The sequence below is a fragment of the Clinocottus analis genome, unplaced genomic scaffold, assembly GCF_023055335.1.
Source record: "Clinocottus analis isolate CAN_PGR_092001 unplaced genomic scaffold, fCliAna1.0.p SCAF_40, whole genome shotgun sequence".
Taxonomy (NCBI): domain Eukaryota; kingdom Metazoa; phylum Chordata; class Actinopteri; order Perciformes; family Cottidae; genus Clinocottus; species Clinocottus analis.
Genome location: NW_027176154.1, coordinates 954,972 through 979,682, shown reverse-complemented (window position 1 = coordinate 979,682; position 24,711 = coordinate 954,972). Strand labels below are relative to the sequence as shown.

The 24,711-nt window shown below is 48.9% G+C and overlaps 1 protein-coding gene across 1 annotated transcript; it reads left to right on the top strand.

The window, feature by feature from the left end:
• The first annotated feature begins 10,036 nt into the window (after positions 1-10,036).
• On the top strand, positions 10,037-23,756 carry LOC137801405 (kinesin-like protein KIF26A). Its single transcript, XM_068598819.1, has 13 exons — positions 10,037-10,672; positions 10,919-11,111; positions 11,243-11,437; positions 11,714-11,807; positions 11,885-12,156; positions 12,979-13,162; positions 13,872-14,028; positions 15,373-15,535; positions 16,446-19,473; positions 20,751-20,938; positions 21,258-21,275; positions 21,610-21,760; positions 22,784-23,756. Exons 1-13 carry the CDS (start codon positions 10,656-10,658, stop codon positions 22,951-22,953), a joined length of 4,830 nt encoding a protein of 1,609 aa, XP_068454920.1. The 5' UTR covers positions 10,037-10,655; the 3' UTR covers positions 22,954-23,756.
• Positions 23,757-24,711: the final 955 nt, after the last annotated feature.

The following is a 24,711-nucleotide window of genomic DNA, read 5'->3' as shown; positions in this document are numbered from 1 at the left end:
CTGTATTTTTGTGCCTTTTTGTTTTTTAATTTGTTGTTCAGTTTATTTAAACTTCTTTGTATAATAACCATAATAATAATAATCACAATAATCAAATAATAAACATAATGATCATACATGACATGTACACATCAATACTCAGTGATCATGTGAATACTTGTAGTACTTCAGTACTGGAGTACATGTACACATCAATACTCAGTGATCATGTGAATACTTGTAGTACTTCAGTACTGGAGTACATGTACACATCAATACTCAGTGATCATGTGAATACTTGTAGTACTTCAGTACTGGAGTACATGTACACATCAATACTCAGTGATCATGTGAATACTTGTAGTACTTCAGTACTGGAGTACATGTACACATCAATACTCAGTGATCATGTGAATACTTGTAGTACTTCAGTACTGGAGTACATGTACACATCAATACTCAGTGATCATGTGAATACTTGTAGTACTTCAGTACTGGAGTACATGTACACATCAATACTCAGTGATCATGTGAATACTTGTAGTACTTCAGTACTGGAGTACATGTACACATCAATACTCAGTGATCATGTGAATACTTGTAGTACTTCAGTACTGGAGTACATGTACACATCAATACTCAGTGATCATGTGAATACTTGTAGTACTTCAGTACTGGAGTACATGTACACATCAATACTCAGTGATCATGTGAATACTTGTAGTACTTCAGTACTGGAGTACATGTACACATCAATACTCAGTGATCATGTGAATACTTGTAGTACTTCAGTACTGGAGTACATGTACACATCAATACTCAGTGATCATGTGAATACTTGTAGTACTTCAGTACTGGAGTACATGTACACATCAATACTCAGTGATCATGTGAATACTTGTAGTACTTCAGTACTGGAGTACATGTACACATCAATACTCAGTGATCATGTGAATACTTGTAGTACTTCAGTACTGGAGTACATGTACACATCAATACTCAGTGATCATGTGAATACTTGTAGTACTTCAGTACTGGAGTACATGTACACATCAATACTCAGTGATCATGTGACCTGACAGCGTCAAAACGGATCTTCAGCTTCCTGCAGTCTGAACGCTCCAACGACATCGTCCTCCAGAGTCCTGACGCACACACACACTGTCACACACACACACACACTGTCACACACACACACACACTGTCACACTGTCACACACACACACACTGTCACACGCACACACACACTGTCACACTGTCACACACACACACACTGTCACACTGTCACACACACACACACTGTCACACACACACACACTGTCACACGCACACACACACTGTCACACTGTCACACACACACACACTGTCACACTGTCACACACACACACTGTCACACACACACACACTGTCACACACACACACACACACACACACTGTCACACACACACTGTCACACTGTCACACACACACACACTGTCACACACACACTGTCACACTGTCACACACACACACACTGTCACACACACACTGTCACACTGTCACACACACACACACTGTCACACACACACACTGTCACACTGTCACACACACACACACTGTCACACACACACACACACTGTCACACTGTCACACACACACACACTGTCACACACACACTGTCACACTGTCACACACACACACACTCTCTCTCTCTCTCTCTCTCTCTCTCTCTCTCTCCCGCTCTCTCTCATTTTCTCTCTCTCTCTCTCTGTCTCTCTCTCTCTCTCTCTCTCTCTGTCTCTCTCTCTCTGTCTCTGTCTCTCTCTCTCTCTCTCTCTCTCTCCCTCCCTCTCTCTCTCTCTCTCTCTCTCTCTCTCTCTCTGTCTCTCTCTCTCTCTCTCTCTCTCTCTCTCTCTCTCTCTCTCTCTCTCTCAGCTGTATTCAAAGCAGAGACTCAGAGACTGAATTCTCTCAAATGAAGGAAAGTCACTCAGAGATTTGATTTATTAAAGATACTTTATTATAGATATGTTATGACAGATAGTTTATTAAAGATACTTTATTATAGATATGTTATGACAGATAGTTTATTAAAGATACTTTATTATAGATATGTTATGACAGATAGCTTATTAAAGATAGTTAATAAACAGGTTATTACCAGAGTGTATTTCCAGTTTAATAGAGATGTACTCGCAGTACTGGGAAGCAGCCCGAGCTCACAGACCCGACTACAGGAGATACACAGTGAGTACCAACATGATGTAGAGAACCAGTAACCTCCTGATGATGTAGAGAACCAGTAACCTCCTGATGATGTAGAGAACCAGTAACCTCCTGATGATGTAGAGAACCAGTAACCTCCTGATGATGTAGAGAACCAGTAACCTCCTGATGATGTAGAGAACCAGTAACCTCATGATGATGTAGAGAACCAGTAACCTCATGATGATGTAGAGAACCAGTAAGCTCATGATGTAGAGAACCAGTAACCTCATGATGATGTAGAGAACCAGTAAGCTCATGATGTAGAGAACCAGTAACCTCATGATGATGTAGAGAACCAGTAACCTCCTGATGATGTAGAGAACCAGTAACCTCCTGATGATGTAGAGAACCAGTAACCTCCTGATGATGTAGAGAACCAGTAACCTCATGATGATGTAGAGAACCAGTAAGCTCATGATGTAGAGAACCAGTAACCTCATGATGATGTAGGGAACCAGTAAGCTCATGATGTAGAGAACCAGTAACCTCATGATGATGTAGAGAACCAGTAAGCTCATGATGTAGAGAACCAGTAACCTCATGATATCGTGAACCAGTAACCTCATGATGATGTAGAGAACCAGTAACGTCATGATGATGTAGAGAACCAGTAACCTCATGATGATGTAGAGAACCAGTAACCCTATGATGATGTAGAGAACCAGTAAGCTCATGATGTAGAGAACCAGTAACCCTATGATGATGTAGAGAACCAGTAAGCTCATGATGTAGAGAACCAGTAACCCTATGATGATGTAGAGAACCAGTAAGCTCATGATATCGTGAACCAGTAACCTCATGATGATGTAGAGAACCAGTAACCCCATGATGATGTAGAGAACCAGTAACCTCCTGATGATGTAGAGAACCAGTAACCTCCTGATGATGTAGAGAACCAGTAACCTCCTGATGATGTAGAGAACCAGTAACCTCATGATGTAGAGAACCAGTAACCTCATGATGATGTAGAGAACCAGTAAGCTCATGATGATGTAGAGAACCAGTAAGCTCATGATGTAGAGAACCAGTAACCCTATGATGATGTAGAGAACCAGTAAGCTCATGATATCGTGAACCAGTAACCTCATGATGATGTAGAGAACCAGTAACCCTATGATGATGTAGAGAACCAGTAACCTCCTGATGATGTAGAGAACCAGTAACCTCCTGATGATGTAGAGAACCAGTAACCTCCTGATGTAGAGAACCAGTAACCTCATGATGTAGAGAACCAGTAAGCTCATGATGTAGAGAACCAGTAAACTCATGATGATGTAGAGAACCAGTAACCTCCTGATGTAGAGAACCAGTAACCTCATGATGTAGAGAACCAGTAAGCTCATGATGTAGAGAACCAGTAAACTCATGATGATGTAGAGAACCAGTAACCTCATGATGTAGAGAACCAGTAAGCTCATGATGTAGAGAACCAGTAACATTGTGATACAAGTTATTGGAGTAGAGAACCTGGGACTCTCTTGTCAGTCCTTTTCCTATTGGTTGATGATGTTAACCTGTCACAGCGTCAGTGTAGAGCAGTGGTTCTTGAACTGTAGGGCGCGACCCTCCAGTGGGGCGTGGAGGTATTACATGTGGGGCGCGGCCCTCTAGTGGTGCGTGGAGGTATTACATGTGGGGCGCGACCGTCTAGTGGAGCGTGGAGGTATCACATGTGGGGCGCGACCCTCTAGAGGGGCGTGGAGGTATTACATGTGGGGTGCGACCCTCTAGTGGGGCGTGGAGGTATTACATGTGGGGCGCGGCCCTCTAGTGGGCCGTGGAGGTATTACATGTGGGGCGTAGGGGAGATGCAGATTCTTTTAAAAAAAAATCTTTTTTTTTTCAAGAAATGAAAAATCAAAACTCGGCAGCTGGAAGTATGAATGGTTCCAAACTTTCCATAGAGGTTCATCACCAGTTCAACTAACATTCCATGTTCCTCTTAAGAGTCCCCCTGTTCCTCTTAAGAGTCCCCCTGTTCCTCTTAAGAGTCCCCCTGTTCCCCTTAAGAGTCCCCCTGTTCCTCTTAAGAGTCCCCCTGTTCCCCTTAAGAGTCCCCCTGTTCCTCTTAAGAGTCCCCCTGTTCCTCTTAAGAGTCCCCCTGTTCCTCTTAAGAGTCCCCCTGTTCCTCTTAAGAGTCCCCCTGTTCCCCTTAAGAGTCCCCCTGTTCCTCTTAAGAGTCCCCCTGTTCCTCTTAAGAGTCCCCCTGTTCCTCTTAAGAGTCCCCCTGTTCCTCTTAAGAGTCCCCCTGTTCCCCTTAAGAGTCCCCCTGTTCCTCTTAAGAGTCCCCCTGTTCCCCTTAAGAGTCCCCCTGTTCCTCTTAAGAGTCCCCCTGTTCCCCTTAAGAGTCCCCCTGTTCCCCTTAAGAGTCCCCCTGTTCCCCTTAAGAGTCCCCCTGTTCCCCTTAAGAGTCCCCCTGTTCCTCTTAAGAGTCCCCCTGTTCCCCTTAAGAGTCCCCCTGTTCCCCTTAAGAGTCCCCCTGTTCCTCTTAAGAGTCCCCCTGTTCCCCTTAAGAGTCCCCCTGTTCCTCTTAAGAGTCCCCCTGTTCCCCTTAAGAGTCCCCCTGTTCCTCTTCAGTCCTGTTCCCTGTCTGGTTCAGAGTCCTGTTCCCTGTCTGGTTCAGAGTCCTGTTCCCTGTCTGGTTCAGAGTCCTGTTCCCTGTCTGGTTCAGAGTCCTGTTCCCTGTCTGGTTCAGAGTCCTGTTCCCTGTCTGGTTCAGAGTCCTGTTCCCTGTCTGTTCCCTGTCCAGACTCTTCAGGTGACCAGGTTCTTCTGTCTGCAGGTGGTGGAGGGTCAGACTCTCCTTCCTCTTGGCAGCAGGAAGCGTCTTCGCTCTGCAGGAGACGATGAAGAGGAGGCGAGCAGCTCGCGGCCAAACCCCGAAGGCTCTCTGTCGGCCGGCGACCTGAACCGCTACGAGGAGAACCAGGAGAACCGGGAGAACCAGGAGAACCAGGAGAAGCAGGAGGAGCTGCAGGAGGAGCAGGAGGAGCTGCAGAGACTCTGTCAGCGCTGCCACATCGTGGCGTCACAGCTGAACAGACAAGCTGCTGCTTTGAAGGTCAGATTACTGAACATGGTTTCGGTCCAGATTTAAAGATTACTTCTGAGACTAATGTTTTCAAAAGGAATCTCTTCTTTAAGTAATCCGATTACAACAATTAGGAATCGGATTACGTGTAATCAGTAGCTAGTTAGCTCGTTCCACAGTGTGATATTAGTACTTTTACTGCATCAGAGTATTTCCACAGTGTGATATTAGTACTTTTACTGCATCAGAGTATTTCCACAGTGTGATATTAGTACTTTTACTGCATCAGAGTATTTCCACAGTGTGATATTAGTACTTTTACTGCATCAGAGTATTTCCACAGTGTGATATTAGTACTTTTACTGCATCAGAGTATTTCCACAGTGTGATATTAGTACTTTTACTGCATCAGAGTATTTCCACAGTGTGATATTAGTACTTTTACTGCATCAGAGTATTTCCACAGTGTGATATTAGTACTTTTACTGCATCAGAGTATTTCCACAGTGTGATATTAGTACTTTTACTGCATCAGAGTATTTCCACAGTGTGATATTAGTACTTTTACTGCAGTAATCTTTCCTGTTCATTCATGTGCAGAGAAGTCAGTTTGACGTTGAGCTCTTCTGTCAGGTTTTCATATCGAAGTGAGGACATGAGATCAAATGTGTGGTTGTGTGTGTGTGTGTGAGTGTGTGTGTGTGTGGTTGTGTGTGTGTGGTTGTGTGAGTGTGGTTGTGTGAGTGTGTGTGTGTGTGTGTGTGTGTGTGTGTGTGTGTGTGTGTGTGTGGTTGTGTGTGTGTGGTTGTGTGAGTGTGTGTGTGTGTGTCTGTGGTTGTGTGAGTGGGTATGTGTGTGTGTGTGTGTGTGTGTGAGTGTGTGTGTGTGTGTGTGGTTGTGTGAGTGTGGTTGTGTGTGTGTGTGTGTGTGTGTGTGTGTGTGTGTGTGTGTGTGTGTGTGTGTGTGTGTGTGTGTTTGTGTGTCAGAAAGACAAACAGTAGAATTCAGACATTTATGTTGTTGTATTAATGAGATGAAAACAGGAACATTTGTTTGTTCCAGTGGAGAGCTACTGGTTGTACTGGTACGGTAGCTAGTTAGCTAGTTAGCTAGTTGGTTAGTTGAGTAGTTATATAGGAAGCGTGTTAACTAGAGTGGTAGAGTGCTAGTTGTTAGTTAGCTATTAAGCTGGTTGGTTTGTTAGCTAGTTAGCTCGCATATTGTCATACTTGTGATTCAAGTAAAACAAATGAATCTTTCGAACAATAACATTTCTACAGAAGTAGAAAACAAAGACTTGTGTTTCTATTGTTTGTCGTTAACTGGGTGCGGTCCGGTCTGACCTCCAGGACCTGGCCTACGCCTCCTTCCTCTTCGATAAGCGCCCTCGCCATGGCCGCCATGTTTCTTCCCGCTGTGGCGTGTGCGGCGCCTCCTTCCAGCAGCTGAGGTGTCGCGCTTTGCGTCACGCTCTGGGGCCCCGCCCCTCCCAGCAGAGGGGCGGGGCTCCGTGGGGCTGGGGCGGAGTCCAGAGCGCCTTTTTGGGTGGGGGTGGAGCCAAAGGGCTTGCCACGGTCACGCCCCTACCCCTGACCGCTCAGCTGGAGGGCGTGTGGAGCGTCTCCTGCTGCTCACCTGAGCAGGTGAGACGCCTCATGTCACCTTCAACAACCAATAACACAATTGATCGTGTCAGCGTTTTGATCCCCTTCATCTCGTCTGTCAGGCTTCGAGTCCAGGAGGTCATGTGACCCTGAAGGCTTCGAGTCCAGGAGGTCATGTGACCCGGAAGGCTTCGAGTCCAGGAGGTCATGTGACCCGGAAGGCTTCGAGTCCAGGAGGTCATGTGACCCGGAAGGCTTCGAGTCCAGGAGGTCATGTGACCCGGAAGGCTTCGAGTCCAGGAGGTCATGTGACCCTGAAGGCTTCGAGTCACAGCGTCTCCACCCAAACCAGCCAACCGGCGTCCGCTGCAGCCGCCTTCTTCATCAGGTCAGTGGACGCACCACCGTTCCTTTAACCAGAGACGTAGCAGGTCAGTGAACGCACCACCGGCCCACACACACATACACAATCTATCACAGCTGATTAAGGGTGTGTTGCATTGTGGGTAATGTAGGCATCACATTGGTATGCATCAGGTGCTTCATGCTGTTCATGCTTCAGAGAACACAGAGGAAGAAGAGAAGTTTGACACATTTATTAAAACTCTTCTGTCAGTGAAATGAAAGAATTTAAACTCAGATGAACTCCTCCTCCTCCTCTTCCTCTTCCTCCTCTTCCCAGAGGAGAGTCCGATTCCTTAAAGTGTGGGTCTCTGTCTGAGCAGCTCCCCCAGATTCCAGGTCTGCAACGATGCACCAAAATATGAGCTGCAACACAGACGAGGCTCATTAAGCATTCAGGTCTACAGGGGGACCGGACCCAGATCCCATTGGACCCCCTTCAGGACCCACATGACCTTTCATCTCATTCTAAATCTGTGCAATCAGAAGTAGAGTGAGCCTGATACATAATACGTATAGTAGATCATTATTGTAGATAATGATAGTAAATGTAGATCATTATTGTAGATAATAATAATAATAATAGATCATTATTGTAGATAATAATAATAGTAGATCATTAGTGTAGATAATGATAATAATAATAATAATAATAATAGATCATTATTGTAGATAATAATAATAGTAGATCATTATTGTAGATAATGATAATAATAATAGTAGATCATTATTGTAGATAATAATAATAGTAGATCATTATTGTAGATAATAATAATAATAATAGTAGTAGATCATTATTGTAGATAATAATAATAATAATAGTAGTAGATCATTATTGTAGATAATAATAATAATAATAATAATAGTAGATCATTATTGTAGATAATAATAATAATAATAATAATAATAATAATAGTAGATCATTATTGTAGATAATAATAATAATAATAATAATAGTTCCTGTAACTGTGTTACACTCACAACTGTCCCCATGAAACAAAAGTGGGGACTAAAATGATTCTCAGGAAAGTTTTAAAGCAGCAACTTCAATGTATCACATAAAAAACTTAATTATCTATTGTTTTATACCAACACACACACACACACACACACACACACACACACACACACACACACACACACACACTAAGTGGCTTTGAAGTTCAGTGGTGGGGGTATCTGTCATCTCATGAAGTATTCATGGAGCATGTCAAGTGTGTGTGTGTGTGTGTGTGTGTGTGTGTGTGTGTGTGTGTGTGTGTGTGTGTTTCTGTTCATTCATGTGCAGAGACGTCAGTTTGACGTTGAGCTCTTCTGTCAGGTTTTCATATCGAAGTGAGGACATGAGATCAAATGTGTGGTTGTGTGTGTGTGTGTGTGTGTGTGTGTGTGTGTGTGTGTGTGTGTGTGTGTGTGTGTGTGTGTGTGTGTGTGTGTGTGTGTGTGTGCGTGTGTGTGTGCATGGTCTCCACAGGGCTGCTGTGTGTCGACATGATGAGGAGGCGGGGCTGTGGAGGGAGGAGGGAGGAGGAAGAGAGAGGAGGGAGGAGGAAGAGGGAGGAGGAAGAGGGAGGAGGAAGAGGGAAGAGGAAGAGGGAGGAGGAAGAGGGAGGAGGGAGGAGGAAGAGGGAAGAGGAAGAGGGAGGAGGAAGAGGGAGGAGGAAGGAGGAAGAGGGAAGAGGAAGAGGGAGGAGGAAGAGGGAGGAGGAAGGAGGAAGAGGGAAGAGGGAGGAGGGAGGAGGAAGAGGGAGGAGGAAGGGGGGAGGGGAGGAAGGCTGGAGCATCTCCAGTGTTTCCCGGCAACAACATCAGCAAGAGGCAGAAATCCAACTGCTCTTCATCCTCGTTTATTACTAGCTCTTGATTTTAATCCTTTATTCCTCCTCTGCTGCTGCTCCCCTTCATCAGGAGGAGCAGGAGGAGGAGCAGGAGGAGGAGCAGGAAAAGCATTGCGATACTGCAGGAACAGACTGAGGAGCTACAGGACAGAAAAGAGGAGGAAGAAGAACAGGGGGAGAAGCAGAGAGAAGAGGTGAATTCAATGGACAAAAGGAGGTTGATTTAGAGAAAAGGATGGAGGACAGAGGAGGTGAAGAGGAGAGACGGCGAGAGCAAGAGGAAAACGTCAAAGTAACAGTAAAGAGAAGCAGAACGGTGGAGAGAAGCAGAAGTTGAGAGGAAGTAAGTGAAGGATGGATGGAGAGAAGCAGAGGAGGAGGTTAAATGTTTCCAGGCTGAGGCTCGCTGCAGCGGCTGACTTACTTCATCCGACCGACCGGCAGGGTCTGAGCCAAGGACACGAGGACGTAAGGACATGAGGACACGAGGACGTAAGGACATGAGGACACGAGGACGTAAGGACATGAGGACATGAGGACACAAGGACGTAAGGACACAAGGATGTGAGGACAGACGGGGGAAGTGATTTGATTGACAAACAGACTGAAACCTGTTTGAATATTCTAAGTCTGAGATGAAGATGAAATCTCGTTTGAAGGTTTCATTCAGACTTTTTCTGATAAGTGAAAACATTCCTGAAGCCCTGAAGAGAGAACCAAGAGTCTCTGAAGCACCCAACTTCCTTTGGAACATGTTATTATACGACATTATTGTATCACATCATAATATTTAGAATAGACGTCCCACAACTTTCTTCACTTCAAGCTTCACTTGGAACAGGACGTTGGTGACAAGGTATTACTTCACATGTGTAGAGGTATTGACACGTGTAGAGGTATTGACACGTGTAGAGGTATTGACACGTGTAGAGGTATTGACACGTGTAGAGGTATTGACACGTGTAGAGGTATTGACACGTGTAGAGGTATTGACACGTGTAGAGGTATTGACACGTGTAGAGGTATTGACGTGTGTAGAGGTATTGACACGTGTAGAGGTATTGACGTGTGTAGAGGTATTGACACGTGTAGAGGTATTGACACGTGTAGAGGTATTGACACGTGTAGAGGTATTGACGTGTGTAGAGGTATTGACACGTGTAGAGGTATTGACACGTGTAGAGGTATTGACACGTGTAGAGGTATTGACACGTGTAGAGGTATTGACACGTGTAGAGGTATTGACACGTGTAGAGGTATTGACACGTGTAGAGGTATTGACACGTGTAGAGGTATTGACGTGTGTAGAGCGAACGTCTGGAAGCACAGATGCTTCCATGTAGAGGTGGAAGAGGAGTTTATTTCTGATGAGCCTTTTCGGGTTCCTTCGGGGCCATTGGTTTGTCTCGTGGATCTCCGAAGCTCTTCCTCTTCACTGGACTTTGTCTCGCGGGTCCCTGATCCCTCACACCTGTCGGATGGGATCTGGTTCTTCATGATGGCCAACGAGAAGAAGTGCGGATTCTCTTCCAGGAGGAGAGCTCTGAGCAGATAATGGACTGGAAGGAGCTGTGAGTATGGTTTGGTCCACTCGTCTCTTCACTGGCATTTAACGCCCAGTTCAGTGCAGGTGTATGTATGGAGGGAGCATAGGGAGTGATCACCTGACCTGAAACTGTCTCCATGCACTTGTAAAGGAAGTTCGTCCCCTTCATTGGTCTCCGAGGGCCGTACCAGGTTCATAGATCACACATTATGAAGCAGAGAGCCTCCATGAACGAACTGACTGACTCCTGACTCTTTGTTTCTGTTTTCAGAGCGGCTCAAAAGCTCAGTCTGTCCCGCAGGAGGAGTTCCCCATCGGGCCCCGCCACGTCTACCGGCGAGGCCCCGGGGCCCCTGCTGTACAGCGGGGGCTTCAGCGGAGCCCTGCGGGTCTCCCCGCCCCCCGTCCCGCCATGTCTCCTCCGGGCCGGGTCCAAGGTCAAAGACGCGCCGGGGACAGGGAAGGTAAGACGTCATAGCGGGACTCTGGAGGACGAGCAGGACACTGGTGTGGACTTCCTGCTCTCTGATGTGGACTTCCTGCTCTCTGATGTAGACTTCCTGCTCTCTGATGTGGACTTCCTGTCTGCGTCCAGGTCTGGGTGATGGTGCGGGTCTGCTCGGGCCCCAGCAGCAGGTCCTCAGAGTCCCAGTCCGTCCTCAGAGTGGACGGCAGGAAGAAGCTGCTGACGCTCTGCGAGCCGCCGGGCGGGCAGAGCGTGAGACGGGCCTCCGCCTCAGCTCCCAAGACCTTCACCTTCGATGCCATCTTCTCCCAGAATGCATCACAGGTGAGACGTGACGCAGTGACATCACATCGAGAGCTAAGGATCAATCAGTGTGTCCAGTAACTGCTTTAATATTTAAATGTATTCACCTGAAAATTCAGATTGTTGTTGTTGTTGTTGTTGTTGTTGTTTGTCCTCTTGGTTCAATAAACTTATTGTAAGTCTCTCTGGATAAGAGCGTCAGCTAAATGAAATGTAATGTCCCGTTGTATTATCTGCACTACCGTTTGTGTTCTGTAACGTGATTGGTGAATGTGAACTGGATCTGGCTCCTGATAGGCTGAGGTGTGTTCGGGGGCGGGGGCTGAGGTCATCCAGTCGGTGGTGAACGGAGCAGACGGCTGCATCTTCTGCTACGGACACGCTAACCTGGGTAACTACACACACACACACACACACACATGGTTCTGACAAGTCACATGACTGTTGCGTTGACTCCGCCCCCACCAGGGAAGACCTACACGATGATTGGTCGAGACTGCTCCACGCAGAGTGTGGGCGTGGCCCCCTCAGCCATCTCGTGGCTCTTCAGGGTGATGGAGGAGCGCCGGCAGAAGTCTGGAGCGCGCTTCTCCGTCAGAGCATCCGCCGTGGAGATCTCTGGTCGGGAGGAGACGCTCAGCGACCTCCTGGCTGACCTTGCCTCCTCCTCCTCTTCCTCCTCCTCTTCCTCAGTGGGCCCGGCGGTGTCCCTGAGGGAGGACCCTCTCTGTGGATCGCAGGTACAGAGGAACTCTTCCTGGTCTGAACTCTGATGGACACGTGGAGGCGGATGTATTTGATAAAAAGATGAACAGCATAAAGCAGGAAACCAGATGTTTCCTCTCTCCTCTCTTTACCTCCTCACCTCCTTCCTTCACCACCTTCCTCCTGTCTGCCCTCCTCTTCGCCTCCTGGGATGGATTCTCTGTCCACAGCTGTTCAATTAGTCCTTCCTTTCTATTCTCATTCCCTCCCCAGAGCTCCTTCTTGTCTGACACTATTTTATCTACTTTCACTTTCATTTTATTTTTTCTTGTATCAAACCTCATTCTGTCTCATTCCAGCTGTTCTTTTCTGTCACTTTAATCTGAAGGAAATGTCAGCCATGTCCAGTGACATTCAAGTTCCTCAAATAGTGGTCAAGTTTGCTAGCATTAGCACTAATTATAGTGTTAACATTAGTATTAGCACCATTTATAGAATTAACACTAGTTATATCATTAGCACTAGTACTAGCACTATTTATAGGATTAACACTATTATTAATACTATTTATAGCAGTACCACTAGCATTATCATTAGTTATAGCATTAGCACTAGTTATAGCATTTACACTAGCATTAGCACTAGTTATATCATTAGCAGTAGTTATAGCAGTAGCATTAGCACTAGTTATAGCATTAGCAGTAGTTATAGCAGTAGCATTAGCACTAGTTATAGCAGTAGCATTAGCACTAGTTATAGCATTAGTACTAGTTATAGCAGTAGCATTAGCACTAGTTATAGCATTAGCAGTAGCAGGTTCTTGTTCCCTTGGCCTCATGTCTGTTTCTCTCCATCAGCTGCAGAACCAGACCGAGCTCCGGGCGCACAACGCAGAGCGAGCGGCGTTCTTCCTGGATGCCGCTCTGACAGCGAGGAGGAGCAGCCGGGCGCCGAGCGACCACGAGGCTCAGAGGAACTCCCACTTCCTGTTCACCCTGCACCTTAACCAGGAGAGGCTGGACAAAGGCAGCAAAGCAGCAAGTCAGTGTCTGTTTGTCTGGAGTATAAAGTTCTCCAAAAAGATTCAGGAAATACTACCACCAACACTGTAGTTTATCAATCTGTTTTAGAAAAGACAGGAAGTCAGACATTGTTGAGAGGCGGACCAATGTGTTTGTTTGGATTGGAAAGTGTGGAAAGGCGCCAGACTTAATCTTTGTTTTTGTTTGTTTTTTCATGTGGATGAATTGAGGATTTGCTTGAAATGAAACGTCTCTGATGAGGACCGGCTGGTTTTATTTTGGTTTAATTGTGGAGAATTGTGACAAACCAATGTCTCAACTGCAGTGAAAGCACCTGCACAGGCATCAGTTCAACAAGCAGTGAATGAAGAAGCAGCAGGCCCCTCGGGCGGGAATAGGATCTAGCGTTAGCACTGTGGGGCGGCTAATTAGCTCCAATCTGAGCTGCAGAGCTGCTCAACAAGAACATCAAGGAGCATAGAGGCTACGCTAACGCCGTCCACGTCTGCCTGTCGTAGCAGAGACATTTTCACCGTTAATGCTTCACTGCATCTCCGTCCACAGCTGGAATGCATCTGCATGGCTAATGAGGCCTAAAGCCTCCTGTCCTACTGGGTTTCTTACACCTCTCAGCAGTTTGTAAATCTTGCTGATGCCAACTTAATGAAATTATATTTTATATATATATATATGTCGTCTTTTATAAACATGCGTCCTCTGTGTGTCAGTGTCTGGGCGGAGTCGTCTCCACCTCCTGGATCTGGGGAGCTGTGAGACGAACATCAGCCAGACCAGAGAGGGAGGAGGAGGACAGTGTCTGTCTCTGTCTGCGCTGGGAAACGTCGTCCTTGCCCTCGCCAACGGGGCCAAGCACGTCCCCTACAGGTACGTTTCCTACGGGCGCGCCCCCTACGGGGGCGTCTCCTACGGGCGCGTCCCCTACGGGCGTGTCCCCTACGGGCGTGTCCCCTACGGGCGTGTCCCCTACGGGGGCGTCCCCTACGGGCGTGTCCCCTACGGGGGCGTTTCCTACAGGGGCGTTTCCTACAGGGGCGTTTCCTACGGGCGCGTCCCCTATGGGGGCGTTTCCTACGGGCGCGCCCCCTACGGGTACGTTTCCTACGGAGGCGTCCCCTATGGGGGCGTTTCCTACGGGCGCGTCCCCTATGGGGGCGTTTCCTACAGGGGCGTTTCCTACAGGGGCGTTTCCTACAGGGGCGTTTCCTACGGGGGCGTTTCCTACGGGGGCGTCTCCTACGGGGGCGTCCCCTATGGGCGCGCCCCCTACGGGTACGTTTCCTAGGGAGGCGTCCCCTATGGGGGCGTTTCCTACGGGCGCGTCCCCTATGGGGGCGTTTCCTACGGGCGCGTCCCCTACGGACGCGCCCCCTACGGGTACGTTTCCTACGGAGGCGTTTCCTACGGAGGCGTTTCCTACGGAGGCGTTTCCTACGGAGGCGTTTCCTACAGGTGCGTTTCCTACAGGTGCGTTTCCTACAGGTGCGTTTCCTACGGGCGCGCCCCCTACAGGTACGTTTCCTACGGGTAAGTTTCCTCTGGGCGCGCCCCCTACGGCTACGTTTCCGCTGCGCATACTTTTCCCTCTGGGCGCGCCCCCCTACGCATAATTTTCCCTCTGGGCGCGCCCCCCTATGGGTATTTTTCCCTCTGGGTGCGCTCCCGTACGGGTACTTTTCACTCTGGTCGCGCCCCCTTATGGGTACTTTTCGCTTTGGGCGCGCCCCTTCGTGTACGTTCCCTCAGGGCACGCCCTCTACGGGTATGTTTCCTACGGGTACGTTTCCTACGGTCTGGGTCTCCGTTACTTCCACATGTAGCCAGACTTTAACTGTTTGTAACTTCAAGATTGCCATTAATTATCTAGCTGATTCAAACTTTCACTGATTCACATTTTATTTTTCAAAATGTCACACATTTGCTTAAAACTTGGCCCCGACTTCTGCTGTTGAAAGAAGTGTAGACTGCAGTAGATTCTGTGGCTCTACTCTACTTCTAAGCCAGGATTTCCTCTACGCTTCATGTGGCGTGAAGTTCAAAGCGGGCTTCATTAATGTCGAATGGGAGATCTTTCCTATTCCCTTTCTGCTCATCGGTGCTGCGTGGGGTAGTGAATGGTTTCTGGGGTCCTCTGGGGGTTCCTCAGGCCTGTCTTTGCGCTTTTCCCCTCTTTCTTTTGGCTAACGAGGGGTTTCTTGATGTTTTATTCAGGGACAGTAAGCTCACCATGCTGCTCAGCGAATCTCTCGGCAACATCAACTGTCGAACCACCATGATCGCCCACGTCTCCGACTCCCCGGACGACTACATGGAGACGCTGAGCACAGTGCAGCTGGCCTCGCGCGTCCACCGCATGAGGAAGAAGAAGTCCAAGGTTCTTCATCGCTCATTCTGTCCAGGAACTCCGTTTCGGGTTATAAGAGACTGACAGTTACATTTTCATTTTATTTGCCAATGAATTCCATCGTGAACGCAGTAGATTATGATACTTTCATGTGGGGATCTCTAAAATTACATGTTTATTTATATCTGGTATTATTAATATCATTTAAATGTCATTTTAAAGATTTACATTTTGTGCTTCATGGTGCCAAGAATTCTCTAAACTCTAAATAAAACCACAAATTCAAAATACAGAAAAACAGAAATGTAAATTCTGAACAATCAATGCTATTTTTTTAAAATTCCAAGATACTGTATTTGTCCCCTAAAGGGAAGGTTTAAGTTTGTTCTGTTGTTCTGTTGCTGTTCGTAAGTCGAATAGCTTCTTTAAGTAACAAGATTTGAATGATGCGTAAAACATTTACCTCATGTTATTCGCTTGAGAATCAAACTAACAACAACACTTTTACAAACTGTAATATGTTATATGAGGAGGGATGAATCACAGAGAAACGTGACATATATCTGACTCAAATGCAAAGAGCATATTTAAATTGTATTTATTTATCTTCAGTCTCTTAATGAGGCTGGTGTTCCAATCTGTAAAGTCTGTACTTTGTAGATGTGATCGGTTCAGTGAGTTATTTCCTAATATGACAGAAAATCCATATCGCTGTTCCTCGGCGGCGGTGAGATGAAAGACTGTCGCTCTCATTCGAGGTGTGTTTGTGTCTTATGGATTGAAAACAAGCTCATGCATCTCATTCACATGCATGTTTATGCCGCCCACAGTGGGCTCTTCTAACCTCTCAGTGTGTCCACGCCATTCGATGGATTTGCCTTCAGGTCGGTCGCTGTGCAGTTCCCATGTGAACCCGCTGTGATGTCTTCTCTGTCTGCAGTACGCCTCCAGCTCCTCCGGAGGGGAGAGTTCCTGCGAGGAAGGCCCGTCCCATCGACCTCCTCATCTTCGAGCGTTCCACCCGAAGATCGTGGCCCTCGACCCGGACACGCCCCTTCTGCTGTCCAGCGACCCCGACTACTCCTCCAGCAGCGAACACTCCTGCGACACCGTGATTTACGTCGGACCCGGAGGGGTGGCCATCTCAGACCGAGAGCTCAGCGACAACGAGGGACCACCTTCCTTCATCCCCATCATCCCCTCGCTGAACAGAAAGAGAGCCAAAGATGCACCCGGGCCTCTTGCCAATCACTTGAAGTGTAACACGTTTGCGGAGCTGCAGGAGAGACTCGACTGCATCGACGGCAGTGAGAGTCCGGCAGCACTGACCGGAGCTTCTAAACCCGCCGAGACAACGTCTCCACCCAGACCAGATAGGATTTCCTCCTACGGGAACTTAGAAAGCACATCAGCCACATGCACAAATGAACCCGATCAGGAGCAGTCCAAATTCCCTTCAGCCGGTGGCCCCATGTACACCTCCAAACGGACCAGTGCAGATGGGGAGAAACTCCCATGTGTGATGAAACCTAGTTGGAGTTTCTCCCAGGACTCAGAGCCTGTGGTGAGGGAGAAGGTCTACCTCAGAGGAAGTGTTCCCAAGCCGTCTGCCTCTCTGTTCTTACCTCGGACCTCCAGGGCAGCCTCTCAGCCAGGCAGGACTCCGCCAGTGGGTCAACAAGCACCGAGGCGAGGCCAGCCCCTGGGCTCTCCTAACATGGAAAGGGCCCACAGTCTTCGGGCAGCTCTCTTCGGAGGACAACTTGACATGGATTGTCTAAGGACTACCATCACATTGCAGCAGCCTGTGGAACTGAACGGGGAGGACGAGCTTGTGTTCACGGTCGTAGAGGACCTTCCTCTCGTCCTTGTCCCGGACAATGGCCGCCCGTCCAACCTCCTCAGCTTCAACAGCGCCCGCTCTCTGCAGGCGTTGTCCTCCGGCTCTCGGCCCGTCAGCATCATCAGCAGCATTAACGACGAGTACGACGAGTACACGCGTCAACAAGGCGCCGTGGGACCCGACATTGGCACCGACCGCCAGGACGCGCTCTTTCCTCCACACGCCAGCAAGCAGTCAGCCGTTGGCTTGCGGCCGAGGGAAGTGAGCGCTGATTTGGCTAAAAGGAAAGGCACTCGTTTAACAAGCTACTTAAGGGACAAAGTCACGGCATCAGACAATGAATCCATGCCAAGTGTGTTTCATAAACAGACGTTTCTGCAGCACGGCATCAAGAGCTCTCTGAATGACAGCGGCGTCTGCTTTTCAGAGCTGGACTGTGAACCTGCTGCTCCAAACAAACCTGCTTTTACCAAGTGTCCTCTATTCCCTGACTCCACCAAAGCCTCTCTCACCATGAGAGCCAGCACTCTGAACACTGCGCTGTCAGCACAGATTCCACCGCCCGTCACCCATTACAGTCTTCCCAGGAAGAACAAGCCTACCTCATCTGCAGCTGTGGTCTGCAGCAGACAGGAAGGGAGACATGACAACGTCTCGCTTCAGGGAAGCAGCCAGTTTGATCCCGGAGAGGTCGCGTTTCTCTCTGCAGGTAAGCCAACGAGAAGTGGCACAAGTGTTGTTTCCTCTAAGAGGCCCGGAGGAAACAGCGACAGTGCACCTATGCTACCGAAGGCGAATACGTCGTCTTCTGCTCAGAGGCTCGTGGACGGCTGTGAGAAGCCCAGCAGCAAGAGAGGAGACACGCTCATCAAGCTGCCGCGACTCACCCGCGGTGCAACGACTCTCGGAACCGTTCCTGTTACCCAGAATTCTGAATCAAAATGGAGTCATGAGGACGCTTCAGGTACCCCGAGGTTCTTGTCCTTGGGAAAAAAATCAAATGGGCAGAAAAGGATAGTGATCTCGAGGTCTGGATCTGGAAACATCTCCCCTCCTGCTCCACCTGGCAGACAGTCAAGCCAAGAGCTAAAGACGAGGACTGCACTACCTCCCGGTGCCTTGAAAACCAGCAGCGATATGGGAAGGTTCCCATTCCCTAAAGCCGCAGAGGAAGAATCCCACATGAGGCTGCGGGAAGATTCGTTTAGCCACAGAACATCTAGCCTGAAAACTGAAAGCGATTTAGTCAGAACTTCTTTCAGCCTGAAGACACAAGGGAGCAAAGTCAAGTCTTCCAGGTACTACGGGAGTCTGATGTGTTTGGAGAGATGTGACAGTCTGACTCTGGCTGGGTCCGAGCTCGACCTCAGCGGCAGCAGCAGATCCAACCGATCTCTTCCAAGACCCGGAGCTCCGGCCTCCTCTTCCACATCTGGTTCTTCTTCCCAAGTTTCTCCCGGTGTCTTTGCAACTGCAAGCGCACTGGGACCGGCCAAAGGCAACGGCAGCTCTCGAGCAGCAATGTCCGGTGGACCAAAGGTTCGAACTTCATCCACTGGCGGTTCCAAGAGCCCGAGCTCCTCCACTAAACGTCTCCATGACGTAGCCGGACGCCCAACCGGCCTCCCTTCAACCGGGAGGTCCCCGCTTCGGTCGGGGGCAGCAGCCAAGACGGGAAGAAGCGTCGTCACGGGCAGCGAGCCGGCCGTCAGCAGGGCGGCTCACGGCCGGGTTGGAGAGTTAGTCGCCGGGAGCCAGAGGAAGCAGCTGGGCGGAAAGTCCAGAGAAACAGGAAGCGGCGGCGGGATGGCGAGCGCCGCCACGCCGCCGTCGCCTTACAGCAAGGTCACGGCGCCCCGGAGGCCTCAGCGCTACAGCAGCGGGCGCGGCAGCGACAACAGCAGCGTCCTCAGCGGAGAGCTGCCGCCCGCCATGGGCCGCACCGCCCTGTTCCACCACAGCGGGGCGAGCAGCGGCTACGAGAGCGTGAGGCGGGACAGCGAGACCGCCGGCAGCGAGATCGCCGGGGGCGGAGCCTCGTCAGCGCACGAGTCCGTCAGCGGGGGCGGAGCCTCGTCCTCCATCAGGAGCAGAGTTTCTAAATCACCCAAGAAGAGAGGAAACGGTGAGTTTGTGGTTGTTTGATGACACAGTTCAGCTTATTCTCAGGAAGTCTTTTCAAAATAAACTTCCGTCTCCACACACACTCATCTCCACACACACTCATCTCCACACACACTCATCTCCACACACACTCATCTCCACACACACTCATCTCCACACACACTCATCTCCACACACACTCATCTCCACACACACTCATCTCCACACACACTCATCTCCACACACACTCATCTCCACACACACACTCTCATCTCCACACACACACTCTCATCTCCACACACACTCATCTCCACACACACTCATCTCCACACACACTCATCTCCACACACACTCATCTCCACACACACTCATCTCCACACACTCTCATCTCCACACACACTCATCTCCACACACTCTCATCTCCACACACACTCATCTCCACACACACTCATCTCCACACACACTCATCTCCACACACACTCATCTCCACACACACTCATCTCCACACACACTCATCTCCACACACTCTCATCTCCACACACACTCATCTCCACACACTCTCATCTCCACACACACTCATCTCCACACACACTCATCTCCACACACTCTCATCTCCACACACTCTCATCTCCACACACACTCATCTCCACACACACTCATCTCCACACACACTCATCTCCACACACACTCATCTCCACACACACACTCTCATCTCCACACACTCTCATCTCCACACACTCATCTCCACACACACACACTCTCATCTCCACACACACACACTCTCATCTCCACACACACACTCTCATCTCCACACACACACACTCTCATCTCCACACACACACACTCTCATCTCCACACACACACTCTCATCTCCACACACTCATCTCCACACACTCATCTCCACACACACACACTCATCTCCACACACACACACTCTCATCTCCACACACACACTCTCATCTCCACACACTCATCTCCACACTCTCATCTCCACACACACACACTCTCATCTCCACACACACACACTCTCATCTCCACACACACACACTCTCATCTCCACACACACACTCTCATCTCCACACACACACTCTCATCTCCACACACACACTCTCATCTCCACACACACACTCTCATCTCCACACACACACACTCTCATCTCCACACACACACTCTCATCTCCACACACACACTCTCATCTCCACACACTCCCTGTCAGAAACACAGTGTTTAATAACCGGTCATGTCTTCTGTATGTTGCTTCTGGTTTGACAATGATGATGATGATGTCATGACCTCCAGGCTTTCTAAGGAGGCGTCTGATCCCGGCGGCCCTCCCAGTTGCCTCCGCTCTGGGCAGGGGGGCGGGGCCGTGGGTGGACACGCCCCCAATGGGCGGATCACTGAAGAAGCCCTTTGAGATCAAGGTGTACGAGATCGACGACCTAGAACACCTGCAGAGGAGACAGGAGCTGGGGGCGGGGTCAGAGGTGAGGAGGAAGAGGAGGAGGAAGATGAGGAGGGGTCAGAGGTGAGGAGGAAGAGGAGGAGGAGGAAGAGGAGGAGGGGTCAGAGGTGAGGAGGAAGAGGAGGAGGAGGAAGAGGAGGAGGGGTCAGAGGTGAGGAGGAGGAGGGGTCAGAGGTGAGGAGGAGGAGGAGGGGTCAGAGGTGAGGAGGAGGAGGAGGAGGAGGGGTCAGAGGTGAGGAGGAGGAGGAGGGGTCAGAGGTGAGGAGGAGGAGGAGGAGGAGGAGGGGTCAGAGGTGAGGAGACACTAAAGCTACTGATTGGTTTCTTCTCTTTGTCTGCAGCTCCTCGACGTGGAGAAGGTGAGTTCATCGTGAATCATTTCACTAAATTTGACTAGACGATCAATGTGCTGAGCAACTGATTGGCTGAGAGGGGGAGAGGGCGGAGCCAATAACCCTCATGTCATACTTACATGCATGCTGTTTTGAGCTCCTTTAATTAATTTAAGTGTGAGGGGTCTACCTGCAGAGTGTGAGGGGTCTACCTGCAGAGTGTGAGGGGTCTACCTGCAGAGTGTGAGGGGTCTACCTGCAGAGTGTGAGGGGTCTACCTGCAGAGTGTGAGGGGTCTACCTGCAGAGTGTGAGGGGTCTACCTGCAGAGCCTCAGCAGCATGTGCTTGGTGGGTCTTCAGGGTCTGCTGTATTTCAACGCCCGGCTCAGGATGCTGGAGAAGAGACAGCAGCAGATCAGAGAGCTGAGGAGCAAACACGGGACGCTGCAGGAGGACCTGGAGGAGACCAAGACCCGGCTGATGCTGAAGCCCAGCAAGTGGAGCGGAGACTGTGAGTACAGTCCTGCAGGCGGCGCCAAAACCAACACCAGAACCAACACTACCTCTTTAGTCCACAGGGGGCACTAGAACCAACACTACCTCTTTAGTCCACAGGGGGCAGTAGAACCAACACTACCTCTTTAGTCCACAGGGGGCACTAGAACCAACACTACCTCTTTAGTCCACAGGGGGCACTAGAACCAACACTACCTCTTTAGTCCACAGGGGGCACTAGAACCAACACTACCTCTTTAGTCCACAGGGGGCACTAGAACCAACACTACCTCTTTAGTCCACAGGGGGCACTAGAACCAACACTACCTCTTTAGTCCACAGGGGGCACTAGAACCAACACTACCTCTTTAGTCCACAGGGGGCACTAGAACCAACACTACCTCTTTAGTCCACAGGGGGCACTAGAACCAACACTACCTCTTTAGTCCACAGGGGGCACTAGAACCAACACTACCTCTTTAGTCCACAGGGGGCACAAGAACCAACACTACCTCTTTAGTCCACAGGGGGCAGTAGAACCAACACTACCTCTTTAGTCCACAGGGGGCACTAGAACCAACACTACCTCTTTAGTCCACAGGGGGCAGTAGAACCAACACTACCTCTTTAGTCCACAGGGGGCACTAGAACCAACACTACCTCTTTAGTCCACAGGGGGCACTAGAACCAACACTACCTCTTTAGTCCACAGGGGGCACAAGAACCAACACTACCTCTTTAGTCCACAGGGGGCAGTAGAACCAACACTACCTCTTTAGTCCACAGGGGGCACTAGAACCAACACTACCTCTTTAGTCCACAGGGGGCACTAGAACCAACACTACCTCTTTAGTCCACAGGGGGCACTAGAACCAACACTACCTCTTTAGTCCACAGGGGGCAGTAGAACCAACACAGAGTTAAAGTTGATAATAAAAAAGTCAGGCTGTATCAACGTATCCCAGCATGCATCTCCTTTATTAAATGATTTTATCACTAACCCATCTACTCCGGTCTTTGTCCCTGCACCTTCTTCCAGTCGATGTGGACCAGGACCTGGACCGGGAGTCCCAGGAGTACCTGGAGGCTCTGGCTCAGGCCACGGCAGAGCTGGAAGACTGCGTCAACCTCTGCAAGTCCCGCATCATGATGGAGACCTGCTTTGATACGGCCGCCATGCAGGCAGGACCGCAGGAAGTGGAGGCATGAGAAGAGACACCTGGGCGTGTCCCCCTGTGGACACGAGTGGTACTGCAACAGGAATGTGAGCGCTGTCCCTCGTGTGTGGACTCTTTACCAACCGGCTCGTTCCAACCGGTGTTCCTGATGGATTCGTGGTCCTTTGACGTCTATGGTGACGTCCAATCACAGCGGAGGAACAGACGGATGAGCGCTCTGGAAGTGCCTTTATATTCACGATTCACTGATTTACTACGTTTTACAATGTTTAAGGTGCTAATAAAAGAGACAAACTCATAATTTATCCGCTATGCAAAAAGATGATGTGACAGTTTGTTTATGTAACTAAAATAAAATAAGTTAACTTGGAAGATTCATAATTCTGTTTTTTACAACATTGAGTTTCAGGATGAAAAAAAGATGTTGTTAGAGAGACGCCGTCTTCAGAGGACGACCTCGTCCATCCTGATTCAAACGTCTTCAATTCAGAAACCATGACGCAGAACGAGAACAACAAAGAGACGGAAAGACAAAGAGACAAAGGGACAGAGAGACAAAGAGACCGAAAGACAGAGAGACGGAAAGACAAAGAGACAGAGAGACAAAGAGACAGAAAGACAGAGAGACAAAGAGACAGAGAGACAAAGAGACAGAAAGACAGAGAGACAAGGAGATAGAGGGACAAAGAGACAAGCAGGCAAAGAGACAGAGAGACAAGGAGACAGAGAGACAAAGAGACAGAAAGACAGAGAGACAAAGAGACAAGCAGGCAAAGAGACAAGCAGGCAAAGAGACAGAGAGACGAGGAGACAGAGAGACAAAGAGACAAGAAGACAAGGAGACAGAGAGATGTAGAGACAAAGATGGAAAGACAAAGAGACAGAGTCTCTGTCCATTTGTCTCCTTGTCTCTTTGTCTCTCTGTCTTTCTGTGTCTTTGTCTTTCCATCTTTTTGTGTCTTTGTCTCTTTGTCTGTACATAATTCAAACATTCTCAGGTTCTTTTTTAAATTGCTGCATGGAAAGTTTCTTCTTTCAGTTTTTTGTTGTTTGTTCCAGAAAAGAAAATAAAGACGTTTTAATGATTGTTGATTTATTTTGTTACTGTACAGTTTCTACTCTGTAAAGAGAAGAGTGAACAGAGAGTTTGAGTCCTCGTGTCCTCGCGTCCTTGTGTCCTTGTGCCTCGCGTCCTTGTGTCTTTGAGTCCTCATGTAGTTGTGTCCTTGCGACCTCGCATCCTTATGTCCTACACGTGAATAAATACTGTGTCTGTGTGCACCCTCGGATTTTACCTGCGAGACAACGCGTAGGGATCTAGTACCCTCATTATTTACCTGCGAGACAACGCGTAGGGATCTAGTACCCGCATTATATACCTGTGAGACGACGCGTAGGGATTTAGTACCCACATTATTTACCTGTGAGACGACGCGTAGGGATCTAGTACCCGCATTATTTACCTGTGAGACGACGCGTAGGGATCTAGTACCCACATTATTTACCTGTGAGACGACGCGTAGGGATCTAGTACCCGCATTATTTACCTGTGAGACGACGCGTAGGGATCTAGTACCCACATTATTTACCTGTGAGACGACGCGTAGGGATCTAGTACCCACATTATTTACCTGTGAGACAACGCGTAGGGATTTAGTACCCACATTATTTACCTGTGAGACAACGCGTAGGGATCTAGTACCCACATTATTTACCTGTGAGACAACACGTAGGGATCTAGTACCCGCATTATTTACCTGTGAGACGACGCGTAGGGATCTAGTACCCC